General features: G+C 42.1%; 1 protein-coding gene across 1 annotated transcript in view; it reads left to right on the top strand.

The window, feature by feature from the left end:
* Positions 1-16,294, top strand: part of pcdh10b (protocadherin 10b) — a 62,350-nt gene that overhangs the window by 44,148 nt on the left and 1,908 nt on the right. Inside the window, exon 4 of the mRNA XM_047157393.2 lies at positions 15,976-16,294. This exon is cut by the window's right edge and continues 1,908 nt beyond it. Within this exon, the coding sequence (XP_047013349.1) occupies positions 15,976-16,055 (80 nt within the window). The 3' untranslated portion in view covers positions 16,056-16,294. The remainder of the gene's footprint in view (positions 1-15,975) is intronic.

Below are 16,294 nucleotides of genomic sequence, written 5' to 3'. Positions count from 1 at the left end.
CTGTGCAGGACTTTAATCGAATCAGTAAGGAAGATTTGAAGAAGATCTGCAGAAGCAGATATACATACTGTGCTATTTAGCGCTTGCAACTCTTAACTATTATAAAAACACCTTAGGCAACAATATCTCATTTCGTACAAGGCTTCTACGCTGCTTTCGGCTCTTAAACGAGTCGAAAGTACGAGTTTCTAACCATAGAATTACAAAACCGTACAAAAAGCAGTTAACTAGCATCGACGCTAATTGAAGGAGCACTTCAAGGACATTCTAATGATTTGTTTACAATAGTTTTTTTTTGTTTGTTTGTTTTAAACGATACGTTTACTTTTAATCTATAATTTCATTATGTATCAGGGTTGTACTTTCAAATCGACTACGTCAATCATAATAAAAATAATTGAAAAAAAAAAAAATAAAAAAATAAACAACGAGAGAACATACTTTTCTTTTTCAGGTGATCGACAAGAATTTTGGATGATGCAACTTCCTGTTGTGGAGTTGTGTCATGGGGTGAAGGTGTAACCGTCGAGCGAATGCACGAAAACCGACACTTTTCATAACCGATAATGGACGACTTGTGGAAAAGCACGTTCCAAGCGTTAGATTGAAAGGCGGAGCCTCGCACCTTGGGTCGGAGGTTCGGATCCCGTCTCCTCCCTGTGTTCACGGAGTTCGCATGCTCTCCCCGTGCCTCGGAGATTTCCTCCCTCATTCCAAAGACATACGTTCTAATCTGATTTCCAAATGTTCTGTAGTTTGTGTGAATGTGAGTGCGATTGTGCACAGACATGAGTCGGCACCCCGTCCAAGGTGTCCTCCACCTTGTTCCCCGAGTCCCCCGAGACAGACTCCAGGCTCCCACCGACACCCTATAGGATAAGCGCTACATAAAATGCATGGATGGACGTATCTCTAAATGTAACATAAAGACCTATCAGAGTGTTTGGTTTAAAAATAGCGGCGGATTTCGATTACGCCGCTGCTCTGTCCCTGAGACATCTGACAGCTTAAAATAATCACAGTCTAATATTCATGCCACATTCTTTATTAAGACGTGTATGCACTCACACACAAAAGGTCTGATGGTCAGATTAATCCACTTCAGGAGAAACCATTATTGCAAGAACAATTGGTGTGTCTATCCGTGTGGAGTGGTCATCCATCACTGTCACAGGAACTTATTAAACCAACCCTACAAGGGCTCCTCATTTAGGCTTCAACCAAACTCTGATAGGCGTTCTCACATTTTGCATGTGATATTTTTATCATTCTTTTTTATTCCCCATGACCACATCCTGTTGTTCATGGCCTATCACAAAAAAAGCCATAACAATAGACAAAAGAAATCAATTTATACATCACGTTGATGCAACCCGGTGCAAGCCGGTACCCATTTCTTCCCTCATCGATCATCTCTTTCGCAAATACCAGATCTTATCCGAGTCTTTTGGAAGCATTCGTGTTCTACACTCTGTGACTCGATGCATCGCTACCGATCCGGGTACCCGTGCAAACGCTAAAAAATGTCATTCCTTTTAGTTCAAAGAAAAAAAATGCTTTGATATCAGCATCTGACGCCATGCGATACTGAAATCAACTCTCTAACGTCATAAGGAACGAGCCGAGTAGCATAACCTAGTACGGGTGTGCTTGTCAAGCCGGCCGTTCAAACCGAAGCGATATAAAAATGTTCCGTGATGTTCCCGACTAATTAATATTAAGATGGTTACTCATTTCTTTATCGGTGTCGAAAAAACCGGGATAATATTTGCGACATTTTTGAAATGTTCATAAGATCATCGAAGCTTTTTTTTTTTCTTTCTTTCTTTCTTTCTTTCACAAGCCACATGCCAGCCTTCATCAAGTGGTAATTAGTGACATCAGTTGCTGCCTACGTGCCAAGTGACTGTCTGTAAGTGAGTCAGAACGGCAGCGAGAAGAACTCAAAGTTCTCCACATGGCCAGATCTCGAGCACTAAAACTCTCCGGCATCCCTGAACGCAGTTTATAAAGGTCAGGAATGGGGCCAGGGTTAGCTTTTGTGATGCTCTAGTGGTTAACGAGCGTTAAATGGAAATTCACCATTTTGAATCGCTTTAATGATGTGTAAGATCTAGGACAAGTTAAGAAGGAAGCTACAAATTGGTTAAAGTTTGGGCGTTCGGAAGACCTCTAAGTTTCTCGCGTTAATTGTGGAACGTGGGATACTTCATGGTGTCCCCCTTGTCGCCTTGTGCAACGAGTCCCCTGGGATAGGCTCCAGGCTCCTGGATGGATGGATGGATGGATATTGAGAGCTATAGCTTATAATGAGAGCTGTACAATGATGGATGACACACAGCGCTATGTGTCAGTTGAACTTTTTAATGGAATGTACAACTTAATTTTCCCGATTTCAGTATTTTCAGTCAAGTGGCGGGAAAGAACTCGATCATCGGTCATCCACAATAAACCTCAGCGATGATAAATAAACCTCGGAAACGGAAAGCCAGCGCTTGGAAATGATGTCATTTTCAACCTCTGGGTATTCGAGCTACAAAGTGAGGGAAAAAATCAAACATGGACGCCTCCCGCTCGAGTCTGTATAAGTGGGAAGAAGTTGTCGCAGTATTCAGCGCAGATCGTGGAAGGATGTCCAAAATACGTAAATAACCGTATGTATATAAGTATAAGTAAGGATATTTCAGATTGATTTGATGAACTCAGAGTTGAGGAGACCATCCCAAGACGTTCCCAAGAAGGAACTTTTGTCGTCTTTTCTTTTTCAGAGGTCACGAATTACAGATCATGGAGCAGTAAGGGAAATAGTGATGACCTCAAATCAAACGCAGCAAAATATCAGCATCTTCAACCTGCCACCTTTGGGTCCTTGACTCTTAACCCTTAACTGCTCAGCTGTATCCTGTTGCAATTGTACGTCACTTTGGATAAAAAAAAACATCAGAGAACTGATGAAAATGTAAACGTTACTCAAGGGACACTGAACGAAAACTGATGCTCATTAGAATTCCCATGCCTTTCCCATGGCTTTTTCCCTCTCATGTCTCAGTTTTCACCCATTAGCTACATAGCTCCCACCAGTGGACAGTGCAGGCATTAACTTTCCACTGATCCCTTAAAGAACCTTATTTTTCTAAGCACGTGTCTATTAACTGGGTAAGTATGAGGTACAAGCTCCAAATTATTGTTCCTTCTGAATACCTAGAACCTGACATGTGTTTAACATTTAGCTTCTTGCTACTTGGAACACTCGGTAAATAAAAAGGTTCTTTGAAAGGTTCTTTAATGGATTGTTGGATAAATAGGTTTTCCTCCTGAAAGCACCTTTTCGCCCGACAGGGGAAAACTCTTTTCTCTCTATGGTTCGGTGTAGCCTTTAAAGGTTTCTCTAGAAGGACAATCAAAGAACGCGTAAAAGTTTTCATTTATCAAGGAGTGTTGTGCTAATTGCTTATATAATTAAGCTAGCAGTGATTGGCAAGTGCCCGGTTGATGGGCGAGAGGAAGACCATCTGGCTTTACACTGTATTTTGTTTTCGCAGATGAACGATACACAATTTCGTTGATCTTTAATCACAGGTCTATCATGAGAGGATCTTCACTGTATAATCTGACGGTCTGTTATAGAATTCGGATGGGACTTTATCAGGATTCTGTGCAGTTTAACAAGAAGACGCACCAGGATATACAGGTGATACTGCTACTGTTGGCCCACTCCACCCATCCATCCATCCATCCATCCATCCGTCTGTCCATCCGTCCGTCCATTTTCTGTATCGCTTATCCTACACAGGGTCGTAGGGGCTCGGGGTACAAGCCGGGGGACACCCTGGACGGGGTGCCAACCCATCACATGGCATTCAAGCACCCGTTCGCACACTATGAACAATTTAGAGAAGCCAGTCAGCCTACAACGCATGGCTTTGGACTGGAAGAGGAAACCGGATTACCCAGAGGAAACCCCTGAAGCACGGGGAGAACATGCAAGCTCCGCGCACACAGGGCGGAGGCCGGACTCGAACCCCCGACCCTGGAGGTGCGAGGCTGCTTCAATGAAACACAAATAAATAAATAAATAAATAAAAGAATATGTAACATTCTAGCCAAGTCATTTTAAGCTGAATGAAACTGCTACAAAGCTAACCCATTGATAAAATTAAATTCCAAACACTATGAGAAGATCTCAGACACGTGGAGCACCAACAACAACAACGACAACAACAACAACAACAACAACAACAGCACAAAACTTGCTGTGGTTTGCAGTAGCGGATATAAATCAGTAGCGGCGCCGTTATTGACGCCGCTCTCGGAGGTTAAGATTAGAGCTGGAATAAACACCTGCACAAAACACCGTTCCTTGAAATCTCCAAAAGCGAATCCAGGTACAGTCTCCTTATCGTGAATGCAGTGCACTTTTGCAGCCATTTTTTATTTTTTTTTTTCAATCTAATTATACTCAAGGTGACTCTGGAGAGCTTAGCTTGCCCAAGTATTAGTCCCTGTTAATCTTTTATAAGCTGCACATTGATTCGACCCTGATGTTGCTTTAGCGGTTATATTGGGATGTACATGTGTACTCCTCTGTCGAGTGTTTATCATGGAAATAAGCTGATAATGAGATGGGATTGTTATTGTCGTGTGCGAGTGTATATGAGAATGTGCAGGCAGGCATTCATCTCTTTCAGTCTAAGAAGCAGTTTGTGAATTAAAGCTGCAGCTATTATGATGATCTATTAGCATTACCGAGCATTAGAGTATTGAAAGCGTGTTTACACCGCAAGCTATTTTAATCCTACATAAGCAATGAAATTAAGGATCTGCTTTCTAAGTTTTGAGTAATGAAACGGAGAACACGGGAGAGCAGGAGGTCGATAGCGGCGCTGCCTCACTAATCCCATTCTCCTCTTTCTCCTTTGTGCCTTTATTTTTTGAAAAATAAAGAGGCTTCCTGCTGTAGCTGGGGTTGGACTCGGGGTGTATGATGTAGAGCGTGAGCAGAGGGCTTGGCACATCTACAGGCCACACACAGGGCTGTCTCCTGGGCACGGAGAGAGAGAGAGAGAGAGAGAGAGAGAGAGAGAGAGAGAGAGAGAGAGAGAGAGAGAGAGAGAGAGAGAGAGAGAGAGAGAGACGGGTGTACTGGAGACAGCTCATCCATTTATCTCTCCTGCCACTTGCTACAGCTACAGCCCCGTTTTCGTGATTATAACCCAAACCTAAAATAAGAGGGTCGCGTTCCCACCTCACAGCTCCAGGACTCCAGGTTCGATCCTGTGTGTGGAGTTTCACCTTTCCCCTCATTTCCGTGTTTCTTCTAGGTTCTCTGGTTTCCTCCGACCTTCCAAAAACACGGAAGCAGGTGTGAATGAGTATAGCGTGCTGTCCAGACTGTATCCCCGTCTCACGTCCCGCGATGGTCTACAGGTCCAGCGTTCCCAGTTTGATCCAGAGCTCCAGTTAATGTCTGTGCAGAGTTTCAAGTTTTCCTCATGTCCATGTGGAATTCTTACAGGTTCTCCAGTTTCCTTTCTCCCTTCCATAAACATGGGAACTTCTCCCGACCGTATTCCGGCCATGTTCCAAGGAGATTCTCCGGATCCAGAGTTCCCGGTTCGATCCCGAGCTTCGATTGCAGCTTCGGTTTCACATCTTCTTCATATCCATGTTGGTTTCCTTCAGGTTCTCCAGCTTCCTTCCTTCTTTCCAAAAACATGGAAACGGCTGTGAATGAGTGTGTGTATGTGTGTGATATCTTATCCTGGACGTATTCCCACCTCACACCCGGTACCCCTGGGATAGCCTCGTGAATTAGAGTCCATGGTTCAGTCCTGAGCTTGGGTTGCCATGTGTACCGAGTTTCATGTTTTTCCCCGTATCCGTATTTTTTATTTATTTAGATATATTTTTAGCTTTGGGTTCTACAGTGTCTTCCTACCTTTCCAAAAACATGGAAGCATGTCTGAATGCGGATTTCCTACAGTTCTCTGGTTTCCTCTCACCTTTCAGTAACATGAAACCTGATGTGAATGTATGTCGCGTCTTATCCAGACTGTATTCCCGTCTCAAGCCCAGTGTTCCCTGATTATACGGATAGGCTCCGGATCCACTACAACCCTGACTGGGATGAAATGTTTCCTGAAGTTCCAAGTTCTCAAGATGGAGTCCGGACCTCCGAGAGGTTCATCCCTCCATTCACAAGCCCGATAATTGAATAGCTGGATTATGATTATAAAATAAATCTGAAGGTGTCCGTGGATTTTTTTTTCCAAAGGACCTCCAGCTGGGAGAAGTTTAAAACCCTCTGATGAATGAATGATGGAAAGAATGATTGAATGAATAAATCAACCTAAATGTGTCGTTTCAGTAACACTGCTGTAGATTTTCTAGTCATTAATCCTGGACTAAACGAAATAAATAATTACTAGCTTGAAAATGACAACAGATGAAATGTCGCGGCGCTTCGTTTCTTTCTGAGCCAAAACAAACAAACAGACAAGAATGGGGGGAAAAATGTGCTTACGTTTAACCGAATCAGGAATACGCAGGTGTTGTGTGAGTACCTGCATGAAAATAAACGTCTCCCTGTCTCACCTCTGCCCCGTCTTTGATTCCTCCACACCTGCTTTTAGCCTCGCCTGGTGCTTTTTTTTTCTTTCTTTCTTTCTTTCTTTCTTTCAAAAATGCCACCCTCATCTTTTTTGATCACCGACTCCATCTCCTCTCCTGGTGTCTGGACGTGAAGGTACGCTGATGGATATCAGGCTCATCCGCATCGAGCACGCTCATCCATCCTCACCCATCCTGTGTAACATTCTCTCCTTCTTATCACAGGAGGCAGGTGAGAGCGCTGGCCAAACAGCACGCATCATTACCTGCATGAGTAACGTCTCCCAGAACTGGCGCCTTCGACCGCAAACGAATCATAATAACAAATAATCAAAAAATATGGAGTCTCGCAGTCGGATAATGGTGCTACACACAGACTTCTCACAGAAGGGAGATGTTATGGCATGGAAACACTTCACCTTGGGCGGGACACGTACCTGAAAAAAAAAAAAAAAGAGGATAATTACTGAGCGAGAGTTGAATACGTTGGGCCGAAAACCCGAACGCTGAAGCCGTTTTCGCGCAAGGATAATAATAATAATAATAATAATAATAATAATAATAATAATAATAATAATAATAATAATACAAGCACTTTCCATGTGCGTGGTATCTCAACGTGCTGCAAAGTCAAGTCATACAAATTAAATAATAAGAATAATAATAAAAGTAATGTAATGTAAGGCACAAGGATGAGATACAAAATTAATGAAGTGCAAAAATAAGTGTAAGGAGTTTTAAAAATGCATTAAATAATTTGCATACATATAATGCATATATTATTTATGGTTTTAGGTATATTCTGAAATAAATTAATTTAAATAGAGTACTGTATTTATAATAGAATATAATACATCAAAAGTATGTACATTTATAATCAACTTAATTTACTCATAATAAAATATTTCAATTTTATACGGACATTTATATTTAATCTAATAAAATAAAGACTAAGTGAAATTTATTCATGATGCACATGCTGTATTAAGTTCTATATATGAGGAAATATAATAAACAGAAATAAAAATATTTAAAATAATATTTTAAAAAAAACAACAACTTTTAAATGTTTATAACCGTGTTGGTGTTATTTTTCTGGTTTAGTTTGAGTAGTTCAAGTAGTTCAACAAAAATCTACTCAGTTGTTCTGTGAAGCTAATGTCGCTAACCGTTGATAAACTTGGATCTACCAGTTTACTGTTTTGCCTAAAAAAAACGATACTGCGAAAAATATCCATCCTTAAACCTTTACATGCGACTTTAACATGACAAATGAAAACAACCGTCGGAAACCGCTAGCTATCATCTTCCTCTGCTCGTCAGTTGCACCAACTTCCTAAAGTCTCGCTAACACCTACCCCAGCTGGCGCTGACGTCACAATCTCGCCGCCGTGTAAAACTTCAAAGTGAACTCTTTTAAAAGGTCATTTTCAACCTGGCGTGTAAGAAAACATGCATTTATCCCTTTTCGAAATGTGTGAAACAACCAAGTGTTTATTTATTTATTTATTTATTTATTTATTAAGGACCAGATACGCAAAATACTGTTAACTCACACATTGATGATATTAGCAAGAGGACATTTAAGGAAGTTTTAGTAATTGACTTAAAATATGTATTATTGATAAATGGATCACTGGAGAATACAAGAAGAAAACGACGAAAGAATTTCATTTTTTCTCGCCATCTTCAGGAAGTTTGTTTGACGCGACTTCCTGTTCAACACTTATTCCAGATATTTCACAGAGGGGTGAATGTGATCCGAACGGGTTTGAGTGAAGGGTGCTCATACATACATTCGTTCGGAAATAATATGATTTCCACGATTTAATGATTGTATTTTAAGGCGGTGTTTTTTTTTGTTGTTTTTTTTTTTTTAATCTTTACTTTGCTTTGTAAACGTGTTATGAGTAAGGCCACAAATCCTGTGATGCGTGTCCCTGTTGTTTTGGTAATATTAAAGAAAAAGCTTCGGTACGCGCATAAACGCTCGGGCGGATAGAATTACAGGGTACGGCTCTGGTTCTGGTTTCATATATGGAGGGCTGGGTGTGACGTGACGTGAGCGTGTGATTTCTGGAGCAGCCGCGCCGGCAGATTTGTCTCTGGTGGAAGGGCAAACAACACATTTGGGTCTGAAATGCCAGTAACTCAATCATGCACAAAAACACAGGGACAGCACTCCGATGCCGACCTGCCGGTAATTACAGAGTACCGAGCGGCTACGCAGCTGCGGCCTACGCTCAGTGTGAAGCTCGGCTCTGCGGTTTGCGCATTCAGGACACAAACACACACACACACACACAATATTTTTTTTTTCTCTGTTTGCTGTGACAGAAAAGTGGAAACTCAAGACACTCAGGTGCAGATGGGCTGCTAGCATTCACGCCAACCTGTCAGTGTTCAGGAAACTGCTCAAATCACACACACACACACACACACACACACACACACAACGCTAACACCCTGGTGTCTATGTAATCCCACACTTACTGTGTTACTGCTAAGAGCTAATTATTTGATTCCTTTAGAGAATGAATACAACACTGCGTGTACCTAATCATTCATTACCTAGTGCCCTATGTTGTAAGTGCACTATTTTGTACTCACTAGGCTATTCAGGGTATCTTGTGACTGTGGACACATCCACGCATTGGTGAGAATTTCACGATGGTGTTTATGTGGCCTTATGTAGAACGCGTCCGCAGTGGACATTTCCGATGGACCACGTAGTAAAAAGGGAGTGTGGTTTAGGACAGACCCAGAGTGAATTGATGACATTGAGGCTTTTTTTTTTTTTTTTTTCCGGTGGTGTGGTTTGGAACATGAATAAGTGTGGGAGATAAGATGCTTGTGATGGTTTGGGACACAAGATGTGGTTTGGGACACGTGCCTTTGGCCTAAATAGTGAACACAGGATAAGGTGTTACTGTGGCCCAAATAGTCAATAACGACCTATAGAGTAAATAGGTTGTGTGGTTTGGGACACGTCCACAGTGGGCTGATGATGGATAGACGTTTCTGATGGTCTTTATATGGACTAATATATTAGTGAAGAGGGAATGTGGTTTAGGACATGCCTACAGGAAGTAAAGACATTTCAGATGGCGTTTATGTCACCTACTGACTACAGTGACCGGGGTATGGTTTGGGACACGCCCACAGTGATATGAGGTATTCGTCATGGTGTTTATGTGGTCTATATAGGGAATAGGCTGATGGTGTACCGGGTATTATAGTGTATTATACTTGCGATTGTGTTTCTGTGGATTAGACTGTGGACAGGATGTGGTTTGGGACACATTCCGAGTGAAATTATGACTGTAAGGCGTTCGTGATGGCGTGTCATTTGGGACACGTGAACCGATGATGGTGTGAATGATGGTGATAGGTCCATAAAGGACAGATACCAGATGTATGATTCTCAGTCATGTGACTTTCTGAACTTTTAAGGGTTAACAGTCATCTTAAGAGTTCACGGGACTTGCAGGCAGATGGTGAGCTTGAAGCGAGCTGGTCAGCAGTGAGCATCCTTCAACAGGAAGAGGAAAGTTCGGCGTGGAAGGGTGTGTAAAGCGAGGATGATTTCACTCTCAGCTTGGTCTTATGGGGAGGTTTTAATTGCCTGACAGGTTGCCGGATCTGTCTGTAACCTTTCACGAGTCTAATTAGTCAACAGGTTCGCTCTCAGCCATGCTGTAATCACACCTCAGTCTGACCACTGCTTCATCGCCATGATGTAAGAGGGAGCAAGTACACAGCTAAACAAATGCAACTCAACTCGCTATGCCAATCAGTGTTGTTAGTGTGTACTTCAGCCTTCCAATAATCCCATGCTCATAATATTTACGTATTTGCAGGCAGTAATCTACACTTGCGTGCATGAGATACAATCCCGTACAACCCCGACTCCAAAAAAGTTGGGACGGCGTGTAAAATGTCAATTAAAGCAGAACGCAACGGATTGCGAATCTCATAAACCTGCATGTTATTCACGATAGAGCATAGGAAACATATCGAATGTTTAAAGTGATGAAATGGACCATTTTAAGGAAAAAAAAAAAAAGAAGGTCATTTTGAATTCCATGTCCGCAACACGTCTCAGAAAAGTTGGGACGGCTGCAGCAAGAGGCTGGAAAAGTAAGCGTTAACGAAAAGAAACCGGAGCCGGAGGTTAACGGGAACAGGTCAGCGAGATGATTGGGTATAAAAAAGCGGACCGTGGAGAGGCGGAGTCTTTGGGAAGTAAAGATTTCAGCAATCTGTGAAAAACTGCAAAAAATATAAATATACTAAAACATTAGCAGAAAGTTTCGCTAAATGACCTTTGTGTCGCTTAATGTAAGAAAATGGCTCTCGATAAATAAAAAGATTATTTTCCTATACTTTCATACCCTGAAGTGTTTTATTCCTAACGTGTGTAAGTACATCGTTAATACAGCACATGCTGCAAGTAATTAGTCATTTCCAACATAGACATTCTTTTCTTTTACCGTGGATAGATCACAAATAGCGTTCTACTGATAGATAGTGAGTATACTATACTATATAATATATTCTGTACCCTCTGCCCGCCACATTTACCCATGATCTCCCTGTCTGCATTGCGATGCAAAGACTCAAAAACTCATTAACACAGGAGTATAAATCTACCGTAATAAATCGAGCAGTATGAAAATGTCGCTGTTTGTTAATCGATCAATAAAAACCTTCATAACAATACAACAAAGAATTTAGAAATAAAAATGTCTCAAACATAAAAAAAAAAATCCCTGAATAAAACTATGGGTAGTCTCCGTGAAATTTACTACACTTTTCAGTTTGTACGGTTTATATGATATGAACACAGTGTAGTGCCAGTGATATTCAAATAATAAAATTTCCATTTATATTTTATATTTACAGTATCTCACGAAAGTGAGTACACCCCTCCCATCTTTGTAAATATTTGATTATATCTTTTCATGTGACAACACTGAAGAAATGACACTGTGCTACAATGTAAAGTAGTGAGTGTACAGCTTGTGTAACAGTGTAAATTTGCCGTCCCCTCAGAATAACTCAACACACAGCCATTAATGTCTAAACCCTGGCAACAAAAGTGAGTTCACCCCTAAGTGAAAATGTACAAATTGGGCCCAATTAGCCATTTTCCCTCCCCGGTGTCATGTGACTTGTTAGTGTTACAAGGTCTCAGGTGTGAATGGGGAGCAGGTGTGTTAAATTTGGTGTCATCGCTCTCACACTCCCTCATACTGGTCACTGGAAGTTCAACATGGCACCTCATGGCAAAGAACTCTCTGAGGATCTGAAAAAAAGAATTGTTGCTCTACATAAAGATGGCCTAGGCTATAAGAAGATTGCCAAGACCCTGACACTGAGCTGCAGCACGGTGGCCAAGACCATACAGCGGTTTAACAGGACAGGTTCCACTCAGAACACGCCTCGCCATGGTCGACCAAAGAAGTTGAGTGCACGTGCTCAGCGTCATATCCAGAGGTTGTGTTTGGGAAATAGACGTATGAGTGCTGCCAGCATTGCTGCAGGGGTTGAAGGGGTGAGGGGTCAGCCTGTCAGTGCTCAGACCATACGTCGCACGCTGCATGAAATTGGTCTGCATGGCTGTCGTCCCAGAAGGAAGCCTCTTCTAAAGATGACAGTTTGCTGAAGACAAGCAGACTAAGGACACGGATTACTGGAACCATGTCCTGTGGTCTGATGAGACCAAGATAAACTTATTTGGTTCAGATGGTGTCAAGCGTGTGTGGCGGCAACCAGGTGAGGAGTACAAAGACAAGTGTGTCTTGCCTACAGTCAAGCATGGTGGTGGGAGTGTCATGGTCTGGGGCTGCATGAGTGCTGCCGGCACTGGGGAGCTACAGATCATTGAGGGAACCATGAGTGCCAACATGTACTGTGACATACTGAAGCAGAGCATGATCAGTATGCAGTATTCCAGCATGATAACGACCCCAAACACACCTCCAAGACGACCACTGCCTTGCTAAAGAAGCTGAGGGTGAAGGTGATGGACTGGCCAAGCATGTCTCCAGACCTAAACCCTATTGAGCATCTGTGGGGTATCCTCAAATGGAAGGTGGAGGAGCACAAGGTCTCTAACATCCACCAGCTCCGTGATGTCGTCATGGAGGAGTGGAAGAGGACTCCAGTGGCAACCTGTGAAGCTCTGGTGAACTCCGTGCCCAAAAGGGTTAAGGCAGTGCTGGAAAATAATGGTGGCCACACAAAATATTCACACTTTGGGCCCAATTTGGACATTTTCACTTAGGGGTGTACTCACTTTTGTTGCCAGCGGTTTAGACATTAATGTCTGTGTGTTGAGTTATTCTGAGGGGACGGCAAATTTACACTGTTACACAAGCTGAACACTCACTACTTTACATTGTAGCAAAGTGTCATTTCTTCAGTGTTGTCACATGAAAAGATATCATCAAATATTTACACAAATGTGAGGGGTGTACTCACTTTTGTGAGATACTGTATATATATTTTATATGTATCAAACATTTCTATATTATATTTTAAATACTACTACTACTGCTGCTAATAATAATAATAGTCATACTAAACAATTGGAATGTTTGGTTGAATGACCAAAAACACATTTGCTATTTTTTACTTCGACATTCTCTCATAGTAACACTCCTTTATTCTCTCTCATTCATACACACATTTTCATCACCCACCTCACACCTCAGAAATCCCTCTCACTCTCATCCAGCCTCTCTGAGTGTGGGCTTGTGTGTTGTGTGTGTTTGTGTGACTCACTCCATATGAACACCATATGCATGTGCTAGTCACAGGTTTCCGAAGAAAACATTTACATGCCAAATTGTCCAACCATCCAACCATATGTTTGTGTATATGAGGTTAACACTTGCAATTTGTTGCATCAGTGTGTGTATGTCGGTTGTGCAGGTATCAGCTGGCATCACAAACATTAGTGGTTGTGGTGGGGCGGGACCGGGGAAGAGAGGCTTTCCCTCAGGGCATCATTACCCTGATGCTAACTCAGCCAACAGGAATCTCCCATCTAGCCTCCAGCAACCTGAAATCCTTTAGCAGACCTCCAGAAAACCGAGAGTAAACTCCGAAACCTTCAGCTAAACATCTAGCAAATATGAAAGGAATCATTACAAACCTTGAGGATACTTCAGTATACTCCGTTTCAATTATACACATCACAAACTTATTTTAAAAAAAAAAGAGAAACCTCAAAATAAACATTTCTTTCAGCCACATCGATGTCAGCCTCCAGCAAGCCTCAAGAAACATAGAGAAACCGTTTTGAAACATCGATCAGCTTTTAGTAGCCACCTTGGGCCTTCGTCAGACTTTCACCCGCTGCAAGAAATCCTAACGATCTCTATGCACACCATTGTTAAATTTCTGCCAACCTCCAGAACGTTGGAGAAAACCTTTACATAACCTCCAGCAACTTTAACGGTTACTGACGACCTTCATGAAACCTTCAACCACTTCCAGAAAACCCCCATTTATCTCCATCAAACCTTTCGATAACCTCCAGAAACCTCTACTGGTCACTGTAGGTCAATAGAGCTTTTCTCCAACCTACCCCCTGCCCACCCAACCCCACCCCCCCGCGCCATTCCCCCCAAGTGTCTCCAGCAAGACTTTGGTAATCTCCAGAAACTTTTTTAAAAAAACCTGTTAAGTGATCTTCAGAAACCTTTAACAGTGAGTATGGAAATCTTCTTCTACTTATATAGCCCCAACTATCCTTTTGGAAACTCCAGCTGACCTCCAGAAATGTTTATAAAACGTTTTATGTAACCTTCAGCGATCTTTACCAGTCGCTATGGCTCTTTATCAAACCTTCAACTACTTCCAGAAAAAAAACAAAAAAAACAAACAAAAAAATATCTCCACATACCTCCAGAAACTTGGATAAAACATTTATGAAACCTCTATCTGACTTCAGCAGCTGTTGTACACTGTCAACAAACCTTCTCCCACGTCCATAAACCCTAAACCATCTCCAGTAAGCCTTTGGTAAACTCCAGCCAACTTTCAGAAACGTTTATAAAACATTTTATGTAAGTTTCAGCAATGTTTACCAGTCACTATGGCCCTTTACCAAACCTTCATCTACTTCCATAAAACAACAACAACCACAACAACAACAAAACCCCCCAACTATCTCCACATACCTCCAGAAACTTGGAGAAAACCTTCATGAAACCTTCAACAAACCTCTCACTTCCATAAACTTCCAGCTGTCTCCCGTAAACCTATAGCGATCTCCAGTGATTTCCATAAAACCTCTACGTAACCTCCAGCACCCTTTACCTGTCACTCTGATCCTTCAGAAATCCTCACCGAGATATATTACTTCGTAAACCTCTAGAGAAGCTCCAGAGAGCCTCCATTCAACCTCAGTAAACTGCAGTAAGCCTCTCGAGCACGACACAGCAGGGTGCTCTGACGCACATGTACGTGTGTTAAGACGTGATAGATTGCCACCTTGTTCCGTGATCTGTGTCGTTACATTTCAGTGACTCAAAGGCAGATGCCCGATGTCCATCACTGCCTCCTACTCGCAGATCTCAAGCATAAATCACCAAAGACCACTGATCGTCATGAATAGATCTTAGAGCTCAACCAACCTGTATTACCTGTGCGGACTCTGAGTTATATACACGGTTCAAGGCTGGCGCAAAGTGGACCGTGGATATAAAGTCAGAGAAGAAAATACATATTTCCAGCTTCTTGAATAGACCATAAGATGCTCCTGCTTGACAGTTTCTCACTTAATAACTGCTAGAATTCATAAATGCAGCCAGCGTGGAATGTTCCGAAAGACTAAATACCAGACATTTCAAACAGTTAAATTGCATTACTTAAATCAAATCAATATGCTTCCATGGAAGCCTCTGTTCAACATCCGACTGTTCATTTGTTTGTCAGTGTGTATAGTGAGATGTGTGTTCGGCTCTCGGTAGTGTGTGTATATGAGGCAGCGTGACAGAGAGGTGATTAGTTACCAGGATGAATGGAAATTAATCTTCTTAATGAAGCAGACACAGCAGCAGAATAACATCAGTACAGGGACGTACAACATGCAGTGCCTTGCTGATTTAGCAATTATTTTCATTCATCGTCATAAAATCCAGTGCACAGTAATGCTATCTAAGGTAGAGTTCGAGTCACCAATTGGAAACCATTTTGGCTGGATTCAGGCTGGAACTCATAATAGCGCAACATTTCGTCTTTTAGAAAGGACACAAAATCGGCGAGTCGAGTCAGATGATCTGACTCACCGAAACGAGGCAAAATTGAGTCATTTATTACAGTAGTATTGTTTTCTTCTGTTTTCTTTTTCAGTCACTGCAAATACCGACGCTCAAGCCAGCTCTCCTGCTTTCAGACGAAGACCGCTACCAAGCATGGAGGGTGCAGGCTAACACGTGCTTTATCCGAGACACGTGAAACCATCCAGATGCATCTTGCTGCTCATGTCGTAACACGCTCAGAGGAAAGCACTGTCTGCCCTCTTCCGCATACATGACCTAACAGACGGCCAGGATTGATAGTGTCTCTGTGACAGACGAGTGAGTCAGAGTATACACAGCCAATTTTCTGTTGTGTTGTGTTGAGGGTTTTCTGTTGTGCCACTTGGGACTCCGTCCGTCCGTCCATCCAT

The sequence above is a fragment of the Ictalurus punctatus genome, chromosome 8, assembly GCF_001660625.3.
Source record: "Ictalurus punctatus breed USDA103 chromosome 8, Coco_2.0, whole genome shotgun sequence".
Lineage (NCBI taxonomy): Eukaryota > Metazoa > Chordata > Actinopteri > Siluriformes > Ictaluridae > Ictalurus > Ictalurus punctatus.
The sequence above is the reverse complement of the archived record's forward strand: the minus strand, read 5'-3'. Positions and strand labels throughout refer to the sequence as shown.